Source organism: Mesoplodon densirostris, chromosome 4 (assembly GCF_025265405.1).
Source record: "Mesoplodon densirostris isolate mMesDen1 chromosome 4, mMesDen1 primary haplotype, whole genome shotgun sequence".
NCBI classification, from domain to species: Eukaryota; Metazoa; Chordata; class Mammalia; order Artiodactyla; family Ziphiidae; genus Mesoplodon; species Mesoplodon densirostris.
Window position 1 is genome coordinate 152,163,358 of NC_082664.1, and position 24,219 is coordinate 152,187,576.

Genomic DNA, 24,219 nt, shown 5'->3' on the forward strand with positions numbered 1-24,219 from the left:
CACACTTGATCTGTATGCATTAATTTCTTACTAATGGGCAAGGCTGTTCATCTAATAACTAATATCTATTAAGAGCTTAGTATATATCAGGCATTATTCTATACACTAAGAATACAGCAGTGAACAAAGTCCCTACCTTCATGGAGTTTACATCTAGACAATAAACAAACAAGTAAACATATCTGTCAATGGTAATAAATGACATACAGAGAAGTAAAGCAGAGACAGAGACACAGAGGGCCAGGGACAGGTGAGATGATGCCATCTTAAATAGAGTGGTTAGGAGAGACCTCACTGACAAGGTGACATTGGTTAGGAGGAAATGATGGAGCAGGTCATGCAGCTATCAGGGAGAGGGTGTTCTAACAGAGGAAACAACCTGTGCAAAGGCCCTGGGGCAGAAGCATGGCCTGGTGTGACAGGAACAGCAGGACCTGGAAGACATGGGAGAAGAGAGTGGAGGGAGTAGGGTAGGGGATGTCCAGGGCCAGAGGCTGGGGTGCCAGATGCAGGATTTCAGAGACCACGGTGAGGACTTTCATGAACCGTGAATGACATGCAGAGCCTTCGGAAGGTTTTGAGCAGGAGTGACAGGGTCTGACTAAGTTTTAAAGAGACCACTGTAGCTGCTGTGGAAATGGCCTTGGGAGAGCCACTCATCATCACTCAGTCTTTTCTTTTTCTGTTCTTAGCCCCTCTATTTGGATTAAATGATGAGTCAGTTGTTGACAGTAAGCACTAGGGTCTGAGAACACAAAATAACCAACTCCCTATTTCACTGTTTTCATTCAACTGAGAGTTATTTACTACTCCCGCCACAAATGCCTACACATACACATCTCTGAGGCATCACTTGGTCTATTATGCTGTAATTATTTATATGTACACCAATGCTCCCCATTAAGCCATGAGCTCCTCTAGAGCAAAGAAATAATGGCACAAGTCTCCATGGTGCTCACAGACAGTTTTTATTAGCCAGAGTCTTGCCTTCTAGGAGATACACAGCCAACCAAGGCACCCAGCTACCATTTTGTTCTTGCTTGCATGGCTGACTCCATGGCTCACCTGGGATGGGGATTTCTGCAAAGCTGCTTCAAGGCCTGGTTTCCACAGGTACAGAGAGCTCCATGTGAGGAAAGGCCAGACAGGGCCCTGTCTCCTCCACACGGGACAGGACACACAAGCCAAATGGGCCATGCGTCATGGAGCAAAAAGAGAGCCCTGAGCTGCTCCCTGGAGGCCTGGGCCCTTGGGGTTCCTCCTACGAGCCAGGCCATTGGATAGCTGCCTGCCTGCCCTCCCACACTGGCCAATCCCTAGCCTGATTGTACCCTTTCTGCATTCAGTGTTGCACACATAATGCAGCTGGATGCCTTCCGCTTACTGGGCTCTATGAGCTTTGGCTGCTGGAGTACAAGGACCAAGCATCTGAATAGAAGGCAAGGTGAGAACATGTTACCCTGTGCCCTTCTCCAGGCAGCTCCTGGGTCACACCCACCAGCCCCAGGAGCCTGTGACCAAAGGGAGCTGCTCCGTCCTGGGGTGTGAGGGGCCTGGGTGCAGAGTGCCCCAACTAGGAGTGGACCATTCTGCTGACGGGTCGTTTTTCTGTGAAGAAGCTTTTCAGCAGCAGCACCTGGCTGAAGCTGACCACAAACAGCGCAATCGTCTCACCAACAGACCAGTAAGAGACTCGGCTATTCAGGTCTTCGGCCCGGGCCCTGTCCTGGGCCTCCCGGAGCCGGTAATGCGTCTGAGAGTCAATCACCGTCTTTAGAGCCTCGTGGATGGTCACACAGGCGGACTCCATCTAGGCAGGAAGAGAAAAGCAGTCATCGTGAACCCTCAGAAAAGAACAGGATCCAGCACACACACACAGCAAATGTGATCTTCAACATCCTAGGTAATTTCTACTGGATGCTATCTATGTGTCTGTGCTAAGGATTTGACACGGTTGTATTCATAATAAGCCTAACTGAGGCTCAGAGAGGTTAAGTAACTTGTTCAGAGTCACATAGTTATGGCAGTAGATGGCAGAGTCAGGATTTAAACTCAACTGTCTGAGTCCTGAACCTATGCTTTCAAATACTGTCCTGTGTTCTTATTTAATACTCACCATACCCCTGACAGGCAGGGATCATTACTCCCAATGTTAAGGAGGATTGCCTGATTGCTTACTGCATATACTGATGAGGAAATTGAGGCTCAAAGAGGCTACATGACTTTCCCGAGGTCACACAGCTAATGAACAGCAGGGCGTGAAGTAAACCACAATTGTGTTTGACTCTGAATCTACTGTTCATTCTATTAAATTTGCTGCCTACACTTCTATGTATACACAGAAACATATGAAGACATACATTTCTCATGTACATAGACCCATACACACATACAAACATGTGCAAAGACATAGACATGTGCACATGAATGTGCACACACACATGCATATACTCACACATAACACATACTACTTCACAACTTCCTTTACCTGCTAAACTATTACGTGTAGCATGCCGAATTCTGAATACGTCCCACCCCCACTACCAAGGTCCCCTGCTCCAATCCCAGGAAGCTGTGAATATGATGAGCTGCCACTCCTGTGATTATGTTATATGTCACAGTTGACCTTAAGAGAGGGAGATCATCCAGTGGGCCTGACCAAATCACAGGAGCCCTTCAGAGCAGGGAGCTTTCTCCAGCTGGTGGCTGAAGGAGAAGTCAGAGGCTGGATTCAAAAGAATTCAGTGCACCGTTGCTGGCTCTCAAGATAGAGAAGGTCACATGCAAGGACCAGAAAAAGGCCTCTAGGAGTGGACAGCACAACAGCCAACAAGGAAACGGGAACCTCAGTCCTACAGCTGCAAGGAACAAAATTCTGCCAACCACCTGAATGAGTGTGAGAGTAGATTCCTCCCCAGAGCCTCCAGAGAAGAGGCCAACCCAACCTGATTTCAGCCTTGAGACCCTGAGCAGAGAACCCAGCCGAGCTGGCCCAGGCTTAGAGCCTACAGAACTGTGAGATAATGAATGGCTGTTGTTTTCAGCCATTAGTAGTAATTATTGACTCAGCAGAAGAAAACTAAGATATTATGCCTGTGAAAGAACATGTGTTCTCACTCACAGGCAACCTCTAAAGCAATCATTTAATCCAAAACCCGGCAAATTCTATCCCAACAATAAGTTCTTGTGCTACGGAAGTTCTTAAGCATCCAACAGATGTTTGTTTCCCAAATTCCAAAGGTGAACTACTTATAAAGCTCAATGTAAGCTAGAAGGGACCAAACCATTGTGTCACCACCTTGATGGACCCCTGTGAAACCCTCATTTCCCTCACAAATTGAACAGTTTCTGGACGGCAAAGGGGAGACCATGACCAAAAAAACCATGTTGCCCTTACTTGCTTCATAGATATTCTTAACGCTGGGCCATTCTAGGAGCTAAACTAGACTACACGAGGAAAGAGAAAAGCTCCCCTTTAGCCTCTGTGTTGACAAGGCAGCATCTTCTGTCTGACAACTGGTCTACCTCCTAGGGGTGTGGGTTTCCTCTGCACATGTTGGCTGACCCCCTCATTCTGATCTATAGGGAAGAGGTGGTGAAATGTCATGTGGAGGGACAATTGACAAGGTCACTGTGTATGAGATGGAATTAGTGGATCTCGACTAGGCATCAGGTTAAGGGGCAGAATCCACTGCAAAGAACAAGGTCGTTTGTGCTTCACTTTCTCCAAGGGGAACCTTGATCCTGCTTTCTCAGTGACGCCTGCGTGCCCTATTATTTGGGCTATATTACGGTCTTCTCTTGCGACTGCAGTTAGCATGGGGCTTCTTCACCTTCCCCACATTTGGTAGGTAGGGTGTAGAGGTATACCTCGGAGATACTGCGGGTGTGGTTCCAGACCACCACAATAAAGCAAATGTCACAATAAAGTGAGTCACAGGGATTTTTTTGGTTTCCCAGTGCATATAAAAGTTACATTTACACTATACTGTTGTGTATTAAGACTGTAATAGCATTATGTCTAAAAAAAAATTAATGTACATACCTTAATTAGAAAACACTTTATTGCTGAAAAAATGCTAACCATCATCTGACAACACAGTGTTGCCCAAAACCTTCAATTGTAAAAAATACAGCACCTGTGAAGTGCAGTAGAACAAGGTGCGTCTGTACCTACAGATGTGTGATGTTAAGAAATGGACAAATGATCCTGAGAAGGGTTCCTGACAACAAGAAGTTGATTCCAAAGGGGACTCCTAAGTGACAACTGACTTCAGATGCCAACCACCAGAGGAGACCTCTCAGGGTAAAGACCTCTGCATTGGAAACAATGGTGGCATTTGTAGGCTTGCTCGTCCTCGCTCTCCTGGTAATGCTTCCAGAGTTGATGAAGGCATGTCAACTGTCACAGAGGAAGGAAGAGAACTAAACTGTGAAGGAACCAGGAAAGAGGTCACAGGGTGCAGTCAGGCTTAACCTATGTAAACCTGTGTCAAAGTGGAACCAAAGTATGTCATTTGTAGACGCTTCCCTACTATGCCCTTCCAGTCACTCCCTATGACCATGACACAGGAAGATTTGGTAAGGCCAATTAGTTCTATATTTATAGCACCCTGGTGATCTTCAGAAGACCACGGTTATTGAAGATAGGGCTGGGGAACTCAGGAGAGACACCTCTCAAAATGACACTACAGGAATTCCAAATCATACTCGGTTTTCTTTGATGGCCCAAACTACACTAATTCACTCTTTCAAATGTTTATGTATTAAGTGCCTACTCGCCTTCCAGACATTGTGCTGGGCCCTGGGAACTGAGAGATGAAATCAGAGTCAGACACAGTCCTGGGTCTCAAGAAGGTCATAATTTAGAGAATGTAATCAGCTTCCTGCAATGCCAAAAGAGCTAACAACAGAGGGGTGAGCGGAGCTATGGGAACACCTCAGAGAAAGCTGCTAATCCTGCCAGAGATGGAGGCGTACCTGACACAGGGAAGAGATAAACTGAACCTTGACAGATGGGCAGCATGTCACCAGGCAGAGGATGAGGGGAAGGCATTCCACGCAGGAAAAGCATGGCAGGGCTTCCCTGGTGGCGCAATGGTTAAGTAGCTGCCTGCCAATGCAGCGGACACAGGATCGAGCCCTGGTCGGGGAAGATCCCACATGCTGTGGAGCAACTAGGCTCATGCACCACAACTACTGAGCCTGTGCTCTATAGCCCGTGAGCCACAACTACTGAGCCTGCGTGCCTAGAGCCCGTGCTCCGCAACAAGAGAAGCCCCTGTAATGAGAAGCCCGCGCACCACAAGGAAGAGTAGCCCCCGCTCACCGCAACTAGAGAAAGCCCATGCGCAGCAACGAAGACCCAACGTAGCCAAAAATAAATAAATAAAATAAATTTATTTTTTTAAAAAAGGAAAGAAAAGCATGGCAAAGACCACATTCAGGGCCCAGTATGTGCATCCCATTGGGGATATGTGGGAAGGAAGTCATGGGTAGGTGGAAGCTCACGGTAAAGGCCTTGAGAGTCAAGACTTTAACACGAAGCTCTGTGAGCAGAAGAATGGCAAGGCAAGGATCCCACTTTAAGAGAACTTCCCTGCCATCCATGATGCAGCGGGGGATTGGTGGTGGGGAAACCACTTTGGTGGCTGCAATTCTGCTGGGAAGAAAAGACGAGGCCCTCAATTAAGAAGGTCACCAAGTGGGGGAAGAAGAGCGGATCTGGGAGCGATTTAGGAGACTCGGTAACAAAGTAGAGAAGATCATTCTTGAAATTAGTGGGATGAACAGAGATACACATATACATGTGTATACATGCACATGCATGCCCTTATGTATATGCATGCATGTGCATGTGTACACATAGACATACATACACACGTTTAGAATGTATAAATACACAGAGGCTTTGTTTTGTTTGGGTTTTTTTTGCGGTACGCGGTCCTCTCACTGCTGTGGTCTCTCCCGTTGTGGAGCACAGGCTCCAGACCCGCAGGCTCAGCGGCCATGGTTCACGGGCCCAGCCGCTCCGCGGCATGTGGGATCTTCCCAGACCGGGGCACAAACCCGTGTCCCCTGCATCGGCAGGCGGATTCTCAACCACTGCGCCACCAGGGAAGCCCAGAGGCTTTGTTTTTAAACACTAGGGAAGGGCTCACTGGTTTTCCAGGCTAGAATTCCACCCTCTGTTTATTTCCATCACAAGCTCATTCAGAAACTGAAGATGTACATTACACTCACTTCAACTGGGAGCTCCTGGGACCCCTGAGCCCTAGCCCAGGTGTTCAGCAGTATAGGCTGGTGCCTCCAGCCTCCTCCCAGGGTCCAGAATCACTGGAGAAGGGGTGGGGGTGGGGAGGTGGAGGGGAAGAGAAACGGAGGAGGACACAGAAACCACGGGTGCCAACACCCTGGGCAGAGGACACATCAGATATGCCACGTAAGGCATCACTTCAAAGATGTGGATCAGATATCACCAGCCAGAGAAAAGCACTGCACTTCTATGAAGAGAACCTGAGGTCTCTACAGGAACAACCTCAGATCCGATCAGTGACAGGGAAGGAAGCCAGTTCTCAGGAGGTAACAGAGCAGGAGGTGGTACTCTACGGCTTTCCTGGCGTCTAACACCAGCAGACACCTTTAGAACCTGGCACGGGCCTCACAGGAGACCCCAGGGCCACACATCACCAAGATTCACAGACACCTGGAAGCATCCCCTTACCGTAAAAACACGCTACTTCCCCGTCCACTGGGATCTGCCGTTGGCGTTAGTCTAAGATACCGCTTCAGCTTGTTCCCACAAAATTTCAGTTAGGCAACCCAGCCAGCCTGCTTCCTACCCAGCAGGAAGCCAGCAGAGGCCCTTCTGTTGCAAAGAGCCCTGTTTTACCAGGGCCATGGGTCCCCAGCTCTCCTGCAGTGCGAACTTCACCCCGCTGAGACCTCCAGCCCTGGCTGGTTCCCAGTGTCCGGGCGCCTCACGGGGATTGTGGGCACCGCTCCATCATGACAGGTAGTCTCTGGAGACACCCTGACCTGTCTCCCTCCCAGGACCATCCCTTTCCTCCATCCCATGCCCACATCCCATCCCGTCTCTACCACCTGCTGATGCCCAGGTCTTCACTGTGTAACCAGCAGCAAATCCCTGCAGCCTCACCTCATCAGGACCTCCACGGATAGAAGCACTTGGCTCTTTATTTTATTTTTTGGCCGCGCAGCACATGGGATCTTAGTTCCCCCAACCAGGGATCGAACTCACACCCCCTGCAATGGAAGCGCAGAGTCTTAACCACTGGACTGCCAGGGAAGTCCGCGCTTGGCTCTTTAAATTCTTCAAGAGCTCAAAGGCAGCGTCGCAGGAGCTGGCCTCAGAGTAGAGTTAGGAAAACCTTTAATCTTCCCTCGACTACCACTGAGGCAGCCCCGGACCTTGGACCTCCGTCAGGAACTTTCAGCCTCCGCTAGGATCTTCCCAGACTCTCAGGATGCCCAGGGCACCTCAAGGTTGGCCTCCCTCAGCAGCATCCCTAGCCCATGTCCTCTGCCAGGAGCCTGGTCGTGCTGGAACTCAGGCCGAAGACAAGTCCCTCTCGCCTGGAGCCCTGTCCTGGGATGCGGTCACTCTGGATCCTATTCTTTCACCCTAGGGCTGCTACTGGTGCCAGAACACACAGCCTCTGGCCCAGCACTGAGCCGGACGAAGCTTCAGGGGAAGAGAGAAGACAGCTTCAGGTAGAAAGGGGATCCATGCCAAGCAAAATAAGATCAGGGCCAGTGAGGAAAGTAAAGTGATGCCCTGAATACCGGCACCTGCTGTTCTCCCCACCCAGGAGGCCTTTCCTCCTCCCGTGCCAGACACACTCCTAGGCAAGCACCCAGAGTGTCGCTTTAAGCTAAAATTCTCCCTGTGAAGACTTCCCTGACCCTCCTGGAAGAGTCAATTGGTCCATCCCCTGACAACCCTCACCCTTAAATCTCAGCTCTGATCAGAGCATCCTGGAGCTCCGTGGGTTACAGGGTCACATTCCACGCAGGGCTCCTGACAGGTGGGACAGCACCCTCTGACCTCATACTCCCACCACCGGGTACAGGGTGCAGACTGAGCACGGGCCCACCACAGGCGAGCGGGAGCTGTCTGAGACAGGCACAGACCAGGCAGGGGGGTCAGAGGCACAGAAGGAGAACGAAACAGCTCTTTTGCAGCTGGGCAGGAGGAAGGATGAGGTTCCCAGATGTAGAAGGGGGGAAGTGCAATCACTCCTTCCTGCAACAAAACCAAACTCTAATTCTAAGGCTCCAGGAAAGAACGTCTCTAGTGCGCTAATCCACAAAGCCTTTTCTCTACTGGTTTCTTTTCCACTGTTTAGAGAGAGAAATCCTTCAGCTCAGCTTCTGGAGACTCACAAAATCTTCAAAACAGAAGCTATTTCATCAATGACCAACAGACCTCCTGAGAGGATAGGTTATGAAAGATCCTACACTTAAGACACACCCTGGGCTGGAACTTCTATCAGCAGTCACGCCGCTAAGTTCAAACGCACTGCTGTCCAGTGGAACGCTCCATGCGTGGGCACCAGCCACTTGTGACTACTGAGCACTAGAAATGTTGGTATAGAGCAAACAAGGAAGGGAATTTTTTTTTTTTTTGCGGTACGCGGGCCTCTCACTGTTGTGGCCTCTCCCGCTGCAGGGCACAGGCTCCGGACGCGCAGGATCAGCGGCCATGGCTCACAGGCCCAGCCGCTCCGTGGCATGTGGGATCTCCCCGGACCGGGGCACGAACTCGTGTCCCCTGCATCGGCAGGCGGACTCTCAACCACTGTGCCACCAGGGAAGGCCGGAAGGGAATTTTTTATTTAATTTTAATTAAATGTCAACAGCCATATGTAGATAGCTGTTACTGACTGGACACTGCAGTGCTAACCTCCAACTGCTCAGAGAATGAGCCCATGGTCAAAGCCACAGAGGAATGGAGCCTGTGGTCACCTTGGAGGGCAACCCAGAAGGTAATCTGGCATTGCTGGAGACTCAGATGCTCTGGCTTTGGGCCTGGAACAGGTGCGGCCACAGAGGGTCATTCCTGTCTCACAGGTTTCCCTGGGTCCTGCCACTCAGTCATCTGACAACTATTTGGTGAGCTCTTATTCTATGCCACACCCCAGGCACTGGGGAGCTGGGTATTCAGGGGTAATACAGAGTCCTAGCCTCAGAGCCTGCATATGGGAGGGAGGGAGAAGCTTAAATAGCAGGAGGGAAGACTGATGGAGGAGGCTGGGGTCGGATTATAGATAACTGTGACAGCCATGGGTGACAGAGATGACTATCTGTCCTCCAAAAGTGTCACCGTTTCTCTTCCAGATTGTGAAGTTTGTTGCTAGGAGTTGACTGCCCAACTGAACTGTATTTGCCGCCTTCGTTTCATCCACAGGCCTATTTCTCAACAATGAGATATGAGTGGGTGTGATGGCGTCACTTCTGGGCCAGGGCTTTTAAGAAGCAGATGGGACTTTATCATTCTCTCCTTCTTTTGGTGGCTAGAAACAGAGGACTCTGAAGCCCTAAGGGACATCAGAAAGATGACAAGAAAGAAGGAGCCTGGCTTCCTGAGTCGCTCCATGGGGGAAAGTCCTCCACCCATATCCCCACTCTCTGGATTATTATTTGAGTGAGGAAAAAAAAAAACTTTCATTGTGCTAAGCCATTGATATTTGGGGTTTATTTGTTATAACAGCCAGACATTGTTACCTTAACTAATATATACCACACAGAGTAGGACTGGTCTCTCTCATGTAGATACATCATATCAGCAGAGAGGCATATGCTACTATGTGTACTATGTGTACTTTGAAAGTGGTGCTGTGTCAAAGACTAAATGGGAACGCAGGAATCCCAGAGGAAAGCACTGCAGGGATCCAGTTAAAGAATGGAGAGGAAGACCAAAAGGAGAACATAGGGTCTTGTAGGACTGGATGTGAACAGAGGGGCAGAGTCAATACTGAGACTTCAGATTGGAGCTGGATAGTCGGTGACTAGTCGCTCATCAGCCAAGACGGGCACAGACGAGGAGGAGCAGGCTTGGGGGGAGGGGGTTCATCTCAGCCTGTTAGTGTCCACTCACCTGGGTGAGGGCCGTGACTCTGTTCCCCATGTCTGGGAGAATGGGGGGCTCGTCGCCCACTTGAAAGTCAAAGTAGACGGTCTTGTGAGAGAAGGTGGAAAACTCATTACTGAAGCAAAACTGATAAACGCCCTTGACCTCAGCCTGGTGTGTGAAGCTGTCATACTGCTTCTTGGTTTCCCTGTAGATGGTGTTCCCCAGGGGGTCCTCCACATAGCAGTCAACGTCGTAGTGGCCTCCAGTGATGACCTGACAACCACAAAAGACACCCACAGTCTGCTGTTACCAGAGAGGCAAACACCACTTCCCAAAGGCCGACCAGGCACTGTGATGACATGTCACAAACATTTTTTTCACTTAATCTTCACAGCCTTCTAAAGGCTGACACTCCCCAATTTACAGAGGATGACACTGAGGCTGAGAGAGTTGACGTTAACTGGCCATGGTCATGCCGCTTGAAAGTGACAGAGCTAAGACTCAAATCCATGTCGCCCGACTCCCAAAGTTTTGCTCTGCAAGAGTGCAAAGAGCCTAATCCTCCCCATTTTACAGAAGAGGTCACTGAGGCTCCGAGGTTAAGTAAACTGCTGAACGTGTCTGGTAAACGTTAATATTACTGCTGATGGAATGCAAGGGGAAAGCAAATATAGACCGAAGCCTTCACATAATCAGTGATTACCAGAGGTGGGAGAGTCCTCGGGAATCATTAGTTCAAACTCTCTTTGTCAACACAGGAAAGATAAGACCTGCAAAGGGCAGAAATCACAGAGGTGGTCAATGACTACAGCTAAGGTCTATCAAAGAACACAGTCAATGGCCTCCATCTGCTTCCAAATGTTAAAATTTCCTTTTGTCCAGATGGAAGAATTTGCTTTGTGATGAGTGAGCTTCCTAATGCTGGAGGTGTGTAAACTTATGCTGAACCTGCTCTAGCAGGGGTTCCTGACCTGGCAGGGACCAGATGACCTCTCAGGCCCCTCCATCCTCACAACGATCATGTTTTGGTGACTGTATCTAGGTTACCCCTGTTAACCCAGCTACAATTTCCACACTGTCCACGGACATGTGAAAGTGGCCACATCAGTGACTCGGAGGTCATCACACATAGTGCTGTCCCCAAGCACATGCCTCCTTTAGTGGCTTTGGTCAGAGAGGGCCCACCATGTGGCCTGCCCCTACTCCTGCTTCCCGTGCCAACTCATCTCTGTAATGCCTGTCAGTATGTGTCCACAAGCAGACACGGGTCTGGGTATAATTCCCACTCAGCTCCCTACTCTTAGATCTGCTGACTAAACCTTAGGGGCAGATCTCTCGCTCAAGACCTGCTCCCCGGGCTTCCCTGGTGGCACAGTGGTTGAGAGTCCGCCTGCCGATGCAGGGGACACGGGTTCGTGCCGCGGTCCGGGAAGATCCCACATGCCGCGGAGCGGCTGGGCCCGTGAGCCATGACCGCTGAGCCTGCGCGTCCGGAGCCTGTGCTCCGCAATGGGAGAGGCCACAACAGTGAGAGGCCCGTGTAACCCCCCGCCAAAAAAAATGTAATCTCTAAGGGGGAGCATTCATTTAGCAAGAGGGAAGAGATATGGGAACATACGCATATGTATAACTGATTCACTGTGTTATAAAGCAGAAACTAACACACCATTGTAAAGCAATTATACTCCAATAAAGATGTAAAATAAATAAATAAATAAATAAAATAAAATAAATTAAAAATAGAATTTAAAAAAAAGACCTGCTCCCCTGAACTGTGAGCCATGAGATCTCTCAAAGGAGCCAGGACTGCAGGAGCTAGGAGCTTTTCTGAGCCATATAGCAGCAGCCACAACACCACTCCTTGGAAACACTGCCAGGGCTCAAAGCCTGCGCTGACACCTCCTTTCCCAAGCGCCATTTCCCATCACTTGCCGCTCTCACCCCAACTTGACTTCAAACACTGGAGAGAGGGAAAAATAAACCCAAGAACCCATTTCCTCTCGCTGCCATTTTTCAGTACAGGCGAGGACAAACTGGTCCAAAAAACTTGGGACAGAGAGCCTGTGTCCAGCTAATCAGACATGGCATTCCTTAGAGTCAAGGGGCCTGCAGGTCATTGAGGACAACTCACCAGGATGCAGGACCCACCCCCGGGCATACGCATCCAGGGAGTGCACCTGCGGCGCTACCTCCCTCCCTGGTTAGTCGGGCCTGTCTCGAGTGGGCTCTGACTTCCTCGCGGGGAAGTCAGCTGGTCTCTGGTCATTCCCGCCCCCTTCAGCCTCTTTGGCTAATTCCAGCCACTCCAGCCTGGGGCGTACGAGTGACCAGTGGAGACGTGGAAGGGGGAGAAGAGGCGCTGCCGGGCGCCAGGGCCTCACCTGGTAATCCAGGGAGAACTTCACGCCCTGCTCCACGTCCTCGTGGAAGCACTGCTTGGCGTTGTCAGGTAACTCGAAGGTGAGCTCCGCGCCCTCCGGCCGCTCCGCCTGCAGCAGGAGCAGCAGCAGCAGCAGAAGGGGCAGCGCGCAGGCGGAGCGCGAGGCCACGCTGCCCATGATGCTCCCGGTCCAGTCCCGTGGGCCGCGGCTCGGGCGTGCGCTCCTCGCGGGTGGGACGGTGGCTGGGGGACCAGGGATAAGGCGCAGGGACAGACGTGGCGCTCGCGGGACGCTGCGCTTCCGGGAGGGCGGGAGGCTCAGCGCGCAGCCGCGAGCTCGGGGGTGGTCCCGGGACCGAGGCCAGAGAGCACCGCGGCCTCCCCCCGCCCCTTCTGCCCGCTGCGCCTGCGCGCTGGCTGGGCTGGCGAAGGGGACACGCCCCCTCCCCCGCCCCGCGCTGTTCTACTGGGGCGTCTCGCCGAAGGTGAGGCGGGACTCCCACTCGAAGCGGGCACCTCCTCGGAAGGGCCTTCTGCCAACATCCCCGACAGACGTTTTCTGCATCTTCTGGGACTCGCAGGCTTGAGTATTACCCGGAATTGGCCCAGGTCCACGCAGTCCATCCTCTCTGGCTGCAGCAGCACGAAGCCCATGGGGTTTTACAAGGTACAGGCTCTGCTTCTGACTGGCTCTGTAGCTTGTTTCACGCTTCTCTGGAGAATCAGTCTCCTGGTCTAGAACTGGGTGTGCCCAAACCTACTATCCACAATAGCAAGGAAGGCTAGAGGAAAGATATGCAAACTCTGGGGACCCAATTAACACCCCCTTTCTCATTCCCATCCCCTTCCCAAGGTGAAAAAGTATGCCACGGGGCAGGGGGGTTGATTGGTGAGAGTAAGTAAAACCCCACAGCTACATCTGTTCTGGGGAAAACTGGCAGGCGTGCTCACACACAGAGCTTCCTGAAGCTTCCTGAAGATACGAATACAGGTCTCTCAGGGATTTCAGGTATCTCTTGGTTGTCTGGATAAGTTGAAGTTTCTTCTGGGACAAAACAATCTTTTTTTTTTTTCCCTTTGACTTCTCAAAAGCGCTGAAAGCAGATAAATTAATTTACTGTCTTAGCTATTACCATTGACCTAAGAAGATATCTTGTATAATCATTACTATAGCGTTTTATATTCACTATGATCAGGTAAAGACAAAGAGAAAAAAACGATTGTAGTCTCGCTACTCAGTAAAGAATTTTTTTCAAAACATCATTAGATGAGGTGTATCTTGATTTTAGCAAAGAATTTTACTGCCTATATAGGTCTCCACGTGGATAAGACCGAAGTGTCCTGTCACTGGGCATACTTGACGTTGGATTAAGGCGGTAAATGATGTGAAAGCAGTCTGTTGGCTGTTAAATAACATGCACACATAATGTAATTATTAATATTTACTGGCTCTGTACCAGACTTGGCAAGGTATATAGTGTGTTTTGAGGCTCTTTCCATGGCTCTGTCCTGTTAAACATTATTTTTCAGTAACTAGTAGAAAACATGTAAGTAGTAATCATCTAATCTTGATGCAGCAAGTGGAGAAACAAATGACAGATGTAAGACCGAGATTACCATGGCCAGCTGGAGTACTCACAAGGTAAAGTCAAAGGAAACAGGATTTAACCTGGAAGAGTAGAAACTAAGAAGGAAGAGAGTGTTCGCTTTAAAAGTTTGCGTAACAGCAGTCGTAGTAGCTACCCTTCTTTAGCAGTTACAATGAACCAGCACAGTGCTTGCTACTGATACACTTTTACATATTTTACACTAATTAAACCTCACTCACAACCATGGAATTATTATTGTTTTCCCTTATAACAACGAAGAAACAGAAGCTCTGGCTGTTTGAATAACATTTGTTTCAGTAAGCCTTTGCTGTGTAACGCCTCAGTGGCTTAAACGAACAATGACATAATTTCTCATGATTTTGTAAGTCGGCTGCTCAGTTCTTTAGCTGGTTTTGCTTGGGCTTCAGGGCTGGGAAATCCAAGATGGTCCCACCTACATGTCTGGCAGCTGGTATAGTCTGTTGACTGGGGCACCTTAATTCTCCATGCATCCTCTCACCTCCTGTAGGCTAGATGATTTCCTTATATGGCAGGCTCAGGGCAGCATCTCAAGAGAGCCTGAAACAGCCTGGCCCTTCTCCCCATGTCCTCCCCGCGCCCCCTGCTCACTACATTCCAGAATTTGCCCAATATCACTTTTGCCACATTCTGTTGGTCAAAGCACGTCCCCAGGCCAGTCCAGATTCGAGGTGAAGAAATAGACTCCATCCGTCTCTGGATTGGAGGAGCTGCAAAGTCACATTCAAAGGAGGAGCATACTAGGGTGGTGGAATCTGTGATCATTACACAATTTGCCATAGTGCCCAAATTCGCTCAGCTTGTTAATGGCTAAGCCAGCAATTGAACCCAGGTCTTCCTAATTCTAAAGGCCACGTGCTTTTCACCACACACACTGCGCTACCCATTCCTCGGGGTACATCTGTCCTGCATGTTCCATCTGCCAGACTTGGGATGAATCTGACACTGAGGTACATTTCAACTAACGTAAGAAATTACTTTATGGCAACCAGAGCTTTCCAAAAATTGATGAGCAGAGATAATGATTTTCTTTTATCCCTTAAAATATTTAAGCAGCGACTGTATAAACAGCCAACCTCTTGGGATGTTGTAGAGAAGATTTGTGAACTGAGCGATGGAGTGTAATGGTTGATGACCTTTAAGCTTCCTTCCAAGCTTTGTTTTCCATGATATATGGTAGAAACTTCCAAAAGTAAGGAAACTTGGAAAACAAAAGCAAAACCATTACCTGTACACTTCCATGGCTGCCTTTTAAAACAGTAAATTAAAAATGAGTATCTTAATAGATTCAGAAAAAGCATCATAAAAAAAACATGACATCCACTCACAGTAAAAACTCTTAGCAAACCAGAAATAATAGATAACTTCCTTCAGTGTCTATAAAAATATCTATTAAAAAATAAGAGCCAACCTCATGGTTAATGACTAAACATTAAAATCCTTCCCTTTGAAATTGGAAATACGACATGAAAGCCTGCTATCACAACTGCTATTTAACATTGTTCCAGAAATTCTAAGCAGTAAAATAAGGTAAGAAAAAAAAAATACAAGGATAAGAATAGGAAATATGAAAGTCAGAATATGAGGGGCACCCAAGGGACGGACTCAGAAATGTTCCCATTGTGACTCTTTGTTGAATTGCACACTTATGTTCTGTGTGTGTGTTTTCTTTCACAATTTAAAAGGTTTAAAAAGAGAGTGTCTTATAATGACATAGGCATTGTAAGGTGGACCCATCTGTCCCCTGAAGCAGGATTTTTCATGGTTGCATACAACAGGAGCACTGCCCAGCATGCTTTTAGGATTTTGAAAGAAAATCCTTTTTTTTTTTTTTTCGCAGTACGCGGGCCTCTCACTGTTGTGGCCTCTCCCGTTGCGGAGCACAGGCTCCGGACGCGCAGGCTCAGCGGCCATGGCTCACAGGCCCAGCCGCTCCACGGCATGTGGGATCTTCCCAGACCGGGGCACGAACCCATGTCCCCTGCATCGGCAGGCAGACTCTCAGCCACTGCGCCACCAGGGAAGCCCAAAAATCCATTTTTATCCACGCCTTCTACATGTAATTGATGGTGAGGAAAGAAAGCAATGTAGTCACTGTGGACTGACTGAGGCAAATAGAAAGTTAGTAAACTACATATGTTGCCACGGAGCTATACCAATACCAGGCTTTCCCCAAACAAACCAGAGAAAGATGACACACACCACCTCGCGTCACAGCACCAAGAGGGCCAGATATTCCCTCTCTCCCTGCTTGTAGGTCCCAAGACACGTGGGCATGTGAGCCAGGCTCCACCAACCAGAGGCTCTTGCATCTGAATCTTGAGAGGGTATCCAAAGACATGGAGACGTCAAAGAGTATTGATGGCAGTGGTAGGATGGAGACTCCAGGGTGTGAGAGCAAGTGCCCAGGAGCAGAAGTTCATCCTGAGCGGAAGCTTCCTATGACATGATTTTGGCAGTGAACTTGGCCACTTAGCTTTTCTTAAGTCTTGCCCCTTTTATGAGTCAATTTCCATTCTTCTCATTGGCTCTATAAAGTTTGAGATTTTTTCAACTGAAGTAGAATGGGCCTGGATTTTTCATTACCCCAACGCAGCTAGAAAGCTATAGGATTTGCCTAAAATGTCAAGAAGGAATGGGAAAGGGAAGTTCCATGAAGTGCTTTTGAAGGCAATGCTTAGAATAAAATAATCTTTTTATGATTATCAATAAACTGGCTGTAGGGCCTCCCTGGTGGCGCAGTGGTTAAGAGTCCGCCTGCCGATGCAGGGGATACGGGTTCGTGCCCCGGTCTGGGAGGATCCCATATGCCGCGGAGCGGCTGGGCCCGTGAGCCATGGCCGCTGGGCCTGCGCATCCGGAGCCTGTGCTCCGCAACGGGAGAGGCCACAACAGTGAGAGGCCCACATACCGCAAAAAGAAAAAAAAAAATAATAATAAACTGGCTGTATAATTGTGTGTTGTGGAAGCATAGGATCAGGAGGATGCTTTGAAGTAGATTTTCTCAAATTTTTTGGTGTTTGTAGCACAGAAGAGACACATACACTAATCCCACTCACAGCCTATTTTCCTCAGTTATCTCATGGCCTTGCTCAATGACAAGGTGAATGGGAAGATTTGTCTCCCATGTGTCCAGAAGGAGAGGAGGACTGAATATGAGTGAATACTATCTATATCTATTGCATTACAGTAAAAAATAATAAAAAAAAACATAACAAAGACTCAGTGTCTGGTAAAGGCAGGTTAGATCATTTGAACCTAAGTTCCCCCTGAAAACAACTAAAAATACAACTTTAAATGTTTTCTAGAAAGCATCAAAGAGCTGACAAGATTGTAAAGAATTATCAAGCCAAAATTGAAGGGAAAACAGTCACCTGGAGACAGAGGCGTTCCCAAATGCTACTTTTCCCACGAGGGCATTTGCCAATTCTGAAAATATTTAATTTGAATGTTTACAGTCACACAGGGAGAGTGGGCAGAAAACAGAGCCTGAAGAGGGGTGTTGGGGGCGCATGATACCACTTTCTTTCTCAGAAGCTGCCACGCATCACCCACACCGACCACGTGCAACTGACTTCACAGAAACATCACAGTCCCCCCGATCCTAATTATACCAGTCGGTTCAGACCTTCACCTCTGTGCTAGTCTCTGTTTGGAGCCCATGTCCTGTGACAGTCATTTCCAACTCTGTGATTTGCCTGTGTTGTTTGTAAGCCTGGAAAGGTCTGCCAGCTCCATCTGGAGACCCTGTCCCCCACACCATCCACAAAACCTCTACCTACTTGTAAAGAGTCAATGTGGGGCTTCCCTGGTGGCGTAGTGGTTGAGAGTCTGCCTGCCGATGCAGGGGACACGGGTTCGTGTCCCAGTCCGGGAAGATCCCAAATGCCGCGGAGCGGCTGGGCCCGTGAGCCATGGCTGCTGAGCCTGCGCGTCCGGAGCCTGTGCTCCACACGGGAGAGGCCACAGCAGGGAGAGGCCCGCGTACCGCAAAAAAAAAAAAAAAAAGAGTCAATGTGGCTGGGCCATGGGGCACCCAGATATTTGGTCAGACATTATTCTGGGTGTTCCTGTAACGTGCGTTTGCATGAAATTAACATTGGGATCAGTGCAGTTTAAATAGAGCCAATTGCCCTCCAGGATGTGAGTGGGCCTCGTTCAATCAGTTGAAGCCCTGAATAGACCAAATAGTCGACCTTCCCCTGAACGAGAGGAATTTTCCAGCAGACAGCTTTCAGACCTGAACTGGATGCTCTGCTGGTTCTCCAGCCTGCCAGCCCACCCTGCAGATTGTGGACTTGCCAGCCTCCATAATTCAATTCCTTATAATAAATCTTTAGATAGATAGATATCTCATATATATGCCTCATGTATATCATATATCCTATACATTCCATGTGTATGTATATACACTATTGATATATATAATATATATAATTCCATATGTGTGTGTTTGTGTGTATGTACAATATCCTATTGGTTCTGCGTCTCTGGAGAACCTGACTAATACACTCCTCTTACAGCCTGTGTTGTCTTACCTTCTCACTTTATATAATCATTCTTTTATTCTTCTATATCAGGAGAGCTCCATATGGAACTTTGCTAAAAATTGAGGTATAACTGACATACAACAGCCTGCATCTATTTAAAGGGTACAGTTTGATAAGTTGTCACATATGTATACACCTGTGAAACCATCGTCGTAATCATGATAGTGAACATATCCATCTCCCCCAAAAGTTTTCTCGTGCCCTTTGTAATCCATCCCTCTCATACCTCCCTAACCTCCCCATTCATCCCCATAACCACTGATTTGCTTTCTATCACAATACATTCATTAGCATTTTCTAGAATTTTATATAAGTGAAATCATACAAAAGCACTCTTTGTAGTATAGCTTCTTAAACTCAACACAATTATTTTAGGATGCATTCATGCTGAAGTGTATATCAATAGTTCATTCCTTTTTATTGCTGAGCAATATTCTAGTCCACATAAGCATAGGTTTATTTCTGATCTCTCTAACTGGTTCCATTGATCTGTTTGTCCTTGTTTGTGCCAATATCATGCTCTCTTGATTGCTGTGACTTTAGAAAAAACCTTGAAATCATGTCATGCCAGTCCTCCAACTCTGTTATTCTTTTTCAGAGTTGTATTGGTGGGACTTCCCTGGTGGTCCAGTGGTGAGGAATCAACCTTCCAATGCGGGGGACGCATGTTTGATCCCTGGTCAGGGAACTAAGATCCCACATGCTGCAGGGCAGCTAAGCCCGTGCGCCACAACTACTGAGCTCTTGCACCTCAGTGAGAGAGACTGCATACCACAAACTACAGAGCCTGCGCTCCCTGGATCCCACGTGCCACAACTAGAGAGAGAAAACCCACATGCCACAGCTGTAGAGAAGCCTGCATGCCACAACTAGAGAGGAGTCCACGCACCACAACGAAGAGCCCACGTGCCGCAATGGAAGATCCCGCATGCCTCAATGAAGATCCCGCGTGCTGCAACTAAGACCCAAAGCAGACAAATAAATAAATAAATAAATATTAAGAAAACAACACTGTATTGGCTACTATAGATCCTTTGCATTTCCAAGTGAATTTTATGTCATTTTATTTTATTTTTTATATTTTGTTATGTGGCAAAGAATAATTAAGTTTGCCAATGGAATTACAGTTACTAATCAATTGACTTTTTTTTTTTTTGGCTGCGCCGAGTTACATGCAGGATCTTAGTTCCCCTACCAGGGATCAAATACGTGCCCCCTGCAGTGGAAGCGTGGAGTCTTAACCACTTAAGCACAGTCTTAACCAGGGCAGTCCCTCCAAATGAATTTTAGAATCAGTTTGTTAATTTCTATAAAAGTGCCTGCAGGGACTTCCCTGGTGGTGCAGTGAAGAATCTGCCTGCCAATGCAGGGGACACGGGTTTGAGCCCTGGTCCGGGAAGATCCCACATGCCGCGGAGCAACTAAGCCTGTGCACCACAACTACTGAGCCTGTGCTCTAGAGCCCGTGAGCCACAACTGCTGAGTCCGCATGCCACAAGTACTGAAGCCTGTGTGCTAGAGCCCATGCTCCGCAATAAGAGAAGCCACCGAAATGAGAAACCCGCACACCGCAACGAAGAGTAGCCCCCGCTCACCGCAACTACAGAAAGTCCGGGTGCAACAATGAAGACCCAACTCAGCTGAAAACAAATAAGTTTATTTTTTAAAAAACCAGTGCAAACTGCCAAGTATGTTAAAAAATATATATATGTGCTTCATTGTATGTACACCCCCTTCACCAAAATCACATATATACTGACCTTCCCCCCTTCCCCCCTGCCTCTCTAGAGCAGTTTCTCAGAGCTATGTGAAATGCTGTCTCTCAGGCTGCGGTCCTCATTTTGCCCCAAATAAAACTTAACTCGCAACTCTCACGTTGTACATTTTTTTAAGTCAACACGCATCTAGCCACTCCCCTCCTAAGGTTTTGCTCTGGAAAGGAGCAAGTTCCACACAAGGGACCCCAACTTCTGAGCCTCCTATAATCTTGGGAATGTACTCCCTCACTCGGGGGGACCTTGTCCCTCATCACACCTCCACCTCCCCCAGCACCTTCTTCTCCTCCCAGGGGGTCCCTCCTAATCTCTCCTCAGAGGAGCTGGAAACAACATTGACCTCCCTTTCCTGGAGATAGAAGTGAGGAAAAGACAAGCTGAAACTAGTCCTTTCCCCTCCCCCGCTTTTAAAAAAATTTTTAATGGAGTATAGTTGCTTTACAATGTTGTGTTAGTTTCTGCTGTACAGCAAAGTGAATCAGCTATACGTATACATATATCCCCTGTTTTTTGGATTTCCTTCCCATTCAGGTCACCACAGAGTACTGAGTAGAGATCCCTGTGTTATACAGTAGGTTCTCATTAGTTATCTATTTTATACAGAGTAGTGTGTATATGTCGATCCCAATCTCCCAATTCATCCCACCCCCACTTCCCCCCTTGGTATGCATAAGTTTGTTCTCTACATCTGTGTCTCTATTTCACTTTTGCAAATAAGTTCATCTGTACCATTTTTCTAGATTCCAAATATAAGCGATATTATACGATATTTGTTTTTCTCTTTCTGACTTACTTCACTTTGTATGTTAGTCTCTAGGTCCATCCAGGTCTCTGCAAATGGCACTATTTCGTTTCTTTTTATGGCTGAGTGATATTCCATTGTATATATGTAAATACCACATCTTCTTTATCCATTTGTCTGTTGATGGACACTTAGGTTGCTTCTCTTTTCTCCCCCTTGTTAACTGTAGTGTAAGCCCGACAGCTGGCTTTTCTTTTTGTCATGCAAGTGCCTGACTTAATTTTGATGGCTGAGGCATCCACTTCAAAGGTGGCCTCCACCTCAGAGATGGCTGTCTCGATAAATACACATTGCCAGCCACAAAGGACTAAATAAAGAGCCAGGTCATGCCCCCCCCCCACTCCCCAACTTTGTTTTAGAGATCTTGGTTGATTTCAGTGACTGACCATTTGGGCCCCTTGTTTTTTCTCTTCTCACACTTTAAATTCCTTCTCTTATGTTTTAAATTCACTAATAAAGAGCAAGCCCATGAAACCCTAGGTCCTCAGCTTGGACCCCAATAAAAGCAGAACCCCAGGCCTGGGCCCTCTGTCTACCCGCAGCCTCACTGAGTGACCCCAGGTGTGCCACGTAATTTCCAGGACCTGTAAGTAACAAACCTTTTTTTTTTTCAAAGTTTCCTGATGATTATTGCTGAGGGCTTCTTGCAACCACAATAAGAACCACAAGGGCTGGTCCAGCCATAACATTGGTTATCAACAAGCTGAGACGGGCACAAAACAATATAATTTATTTCAACCGTCTAGGAAGGAACCTAGGGGTAAGGTTTGGAACTTTCCAGGGAATCAGGAAGTCTGGATGAAGTCTGAATCACAGAATTCTAGAGTTTAAGAGAGACCATCCACCTGGTTTATTTGATACTTACCAGCCTGCCCTAGAGTAAGAGCTAAGAGAAATCAGCTTATATTAACATTCATCGACATTAGAAATAGGGCCCAAGGAGGGATATCCAGGGACCCTACCAGTAGCTGATGGCAGGTGCAACCCTGGAGGGAACCGAGCAGCAGGGCCAGAGGAAAAGAATTCACCCCCATTGCGGCAATGCACCTTCTCATTCTTAGCCTTTTATTTTTAACCAAAAAAGAAACTATAATACCTGTGTAGTTAAAAATTCATTTTTTAAATCACGTGTACATAAAATAGTATTTGCTCAGGTCGATGTTACCAGGCAGTCATGCCAAACCCATCTTAAGGAAAAGGTAATATTTATAATTGAGATTTCACTAAGAAAAATGGGAAATACTTACTATTGAAGGATTGTAATATATCTTTTATTGACATATTAGAAATATCTAAATAGTTCCATTACATGGATTTTGATACATCCTTGAGCACATTGTCAGCTCGAGACTAGGACAGAACACTGTAGAGAACCAGTTCAAGCAACACATGATACGTCTGAAGTACCAACACACACAAAGGAGGAAGGTCAGACGAAACCTGCGTTTACTTGATGAAATTCTAAGAGACTCGACAATGGACTTAAGCAAACAAACAAGGGCTTTAGAATGTCTAGAAATTGAACCCAAATTCCAGATTTGAAACTTTAGACTCACATTCTATAATATATTTTGATAAACATTCCAGAGAGTCTTAAGTAGATGGGTTATTGAAACTAGTTTGTGGCTATCTTCTGTAGTGACCCTAGGCTCCTCCAAATCTCGGATCTAGGAAGCGTGATTCAATCTAAATATGCTTTTAAAAAGCATTTCTCTGAAGCATTTCTCTGAGGGCAGTTTTCTCAGAAAATTGCCCATGTATGCATTAACCGTAATTAAATATTGCAGTGGTTGTACTAGTTTGGAACAGTCTAATTCAACTAATGCATCATCAGATAGTGATGAAACAAGGTACTATCCTGATGACCATCTACAGAAAGGCCAATGGAAAGGTCACAACTGATGGATGCACGCAGCAAGTGGCATGAGCATACCTGCTGTTACCCATCTGTTTGATGGATGGACAGGCTATTCCAAATGGGCAACTCATCATGTTTAGTGTTTCACCTAAGCTAATTGCTATGAATGTACCACATTCACTACTTAGGATAAATTAGGCTTTCAAATCTTAGCTAAAGGTTTAGAAAAATTCTCTTATGCAGTGTCTTGCTACCGCCACAGTTAGATACTATAAATACTGGCAGAGGTTAGTTTTAACTGACACTAACGACCATTGGAAAAGTACTTAAAATGTGTAGTGTGTGTGTGTTCCTTTAATGAGCTGCTGAGAACAGTGGTTGTCTGGTTCTCTCTTTAATACATCAGAATTGTTGCTTTGCCTGTAATCATGTCCACTTGGTGAGAACTATTACCATCTAAATGGTCCTGAAAAACATATGGGTTGTGACACTCAACCAAGGTCATGAGCCCTAGATTTTCACCAGCTTATGTATTATTCTTCTCATTTTCTCTCCTTCCTGCCAAGTACAAGAGGCCATTAGCACTCAGGTCAAGAATCCTGAAGGGCCACGTTGTATAGGAGTCATCTTACTAAATTACAGTTTGAATTGCCTTTAAGTTAGTGGGACAGCCTAGCCAGCCAGCCAGACCTACACCTTCATGCGGTTTGGTTGCTCTTGACACATTTCTACCATGTACACAATCATTATCCTAGAGCAGTGGTGATCAGCTAAGGTGACGTCACCTCCAGGAGATGTCTGGCCATGTCTGAAAGCGTTTTTGGTTGTCACAATTTAGGATGAGGATGCTACTGATATCTAATGGGTAGAGACCAGGAATGCTGCTAAACAACTTACAATGTACAGGACAGTCTCCCACAGGAAAGAATTATCCAGCCCGAAAGATCCATAGTGCAGAGGCTGAGCATGTGCCTGCCCTAAAGGAATTACTAAAAAACAAACACTCGGTGTATTTATAGCCATCATTAGCACTTTTGATTGGGATATACAGATACATTTCTAGCAAATGTCATTATAGAAATGGTCTGATATGCAGAGCTTCTGTGGCAGAATCTCTTTTACTCTACAAA

General features: G+C 47.3%; 1 protein-coding gene across 1 annotated transcript; it reads right to left on the minus strand.

Annotated features, from left to right (window-relative positions):
• Window positions 1-949: 949 nt before the first annotated feature.
• On the minus strand, window positions 950-13,041 carry TMED3 (transmembrane p24 trafficking protein 3). The gene is given in 3 exon segments (XM_060097496.1): window positions 950-1,810; window positions 10,121-10,369; window positions 12,478-13,041. Coding segments are annotated over 3 exon segments (1,050 nt in total). The 3' UTR covers window positions 950-1,573.
• Between the last annotated feature and the right edge of the window lie 11,178 nt (window positions 13,042-24,219).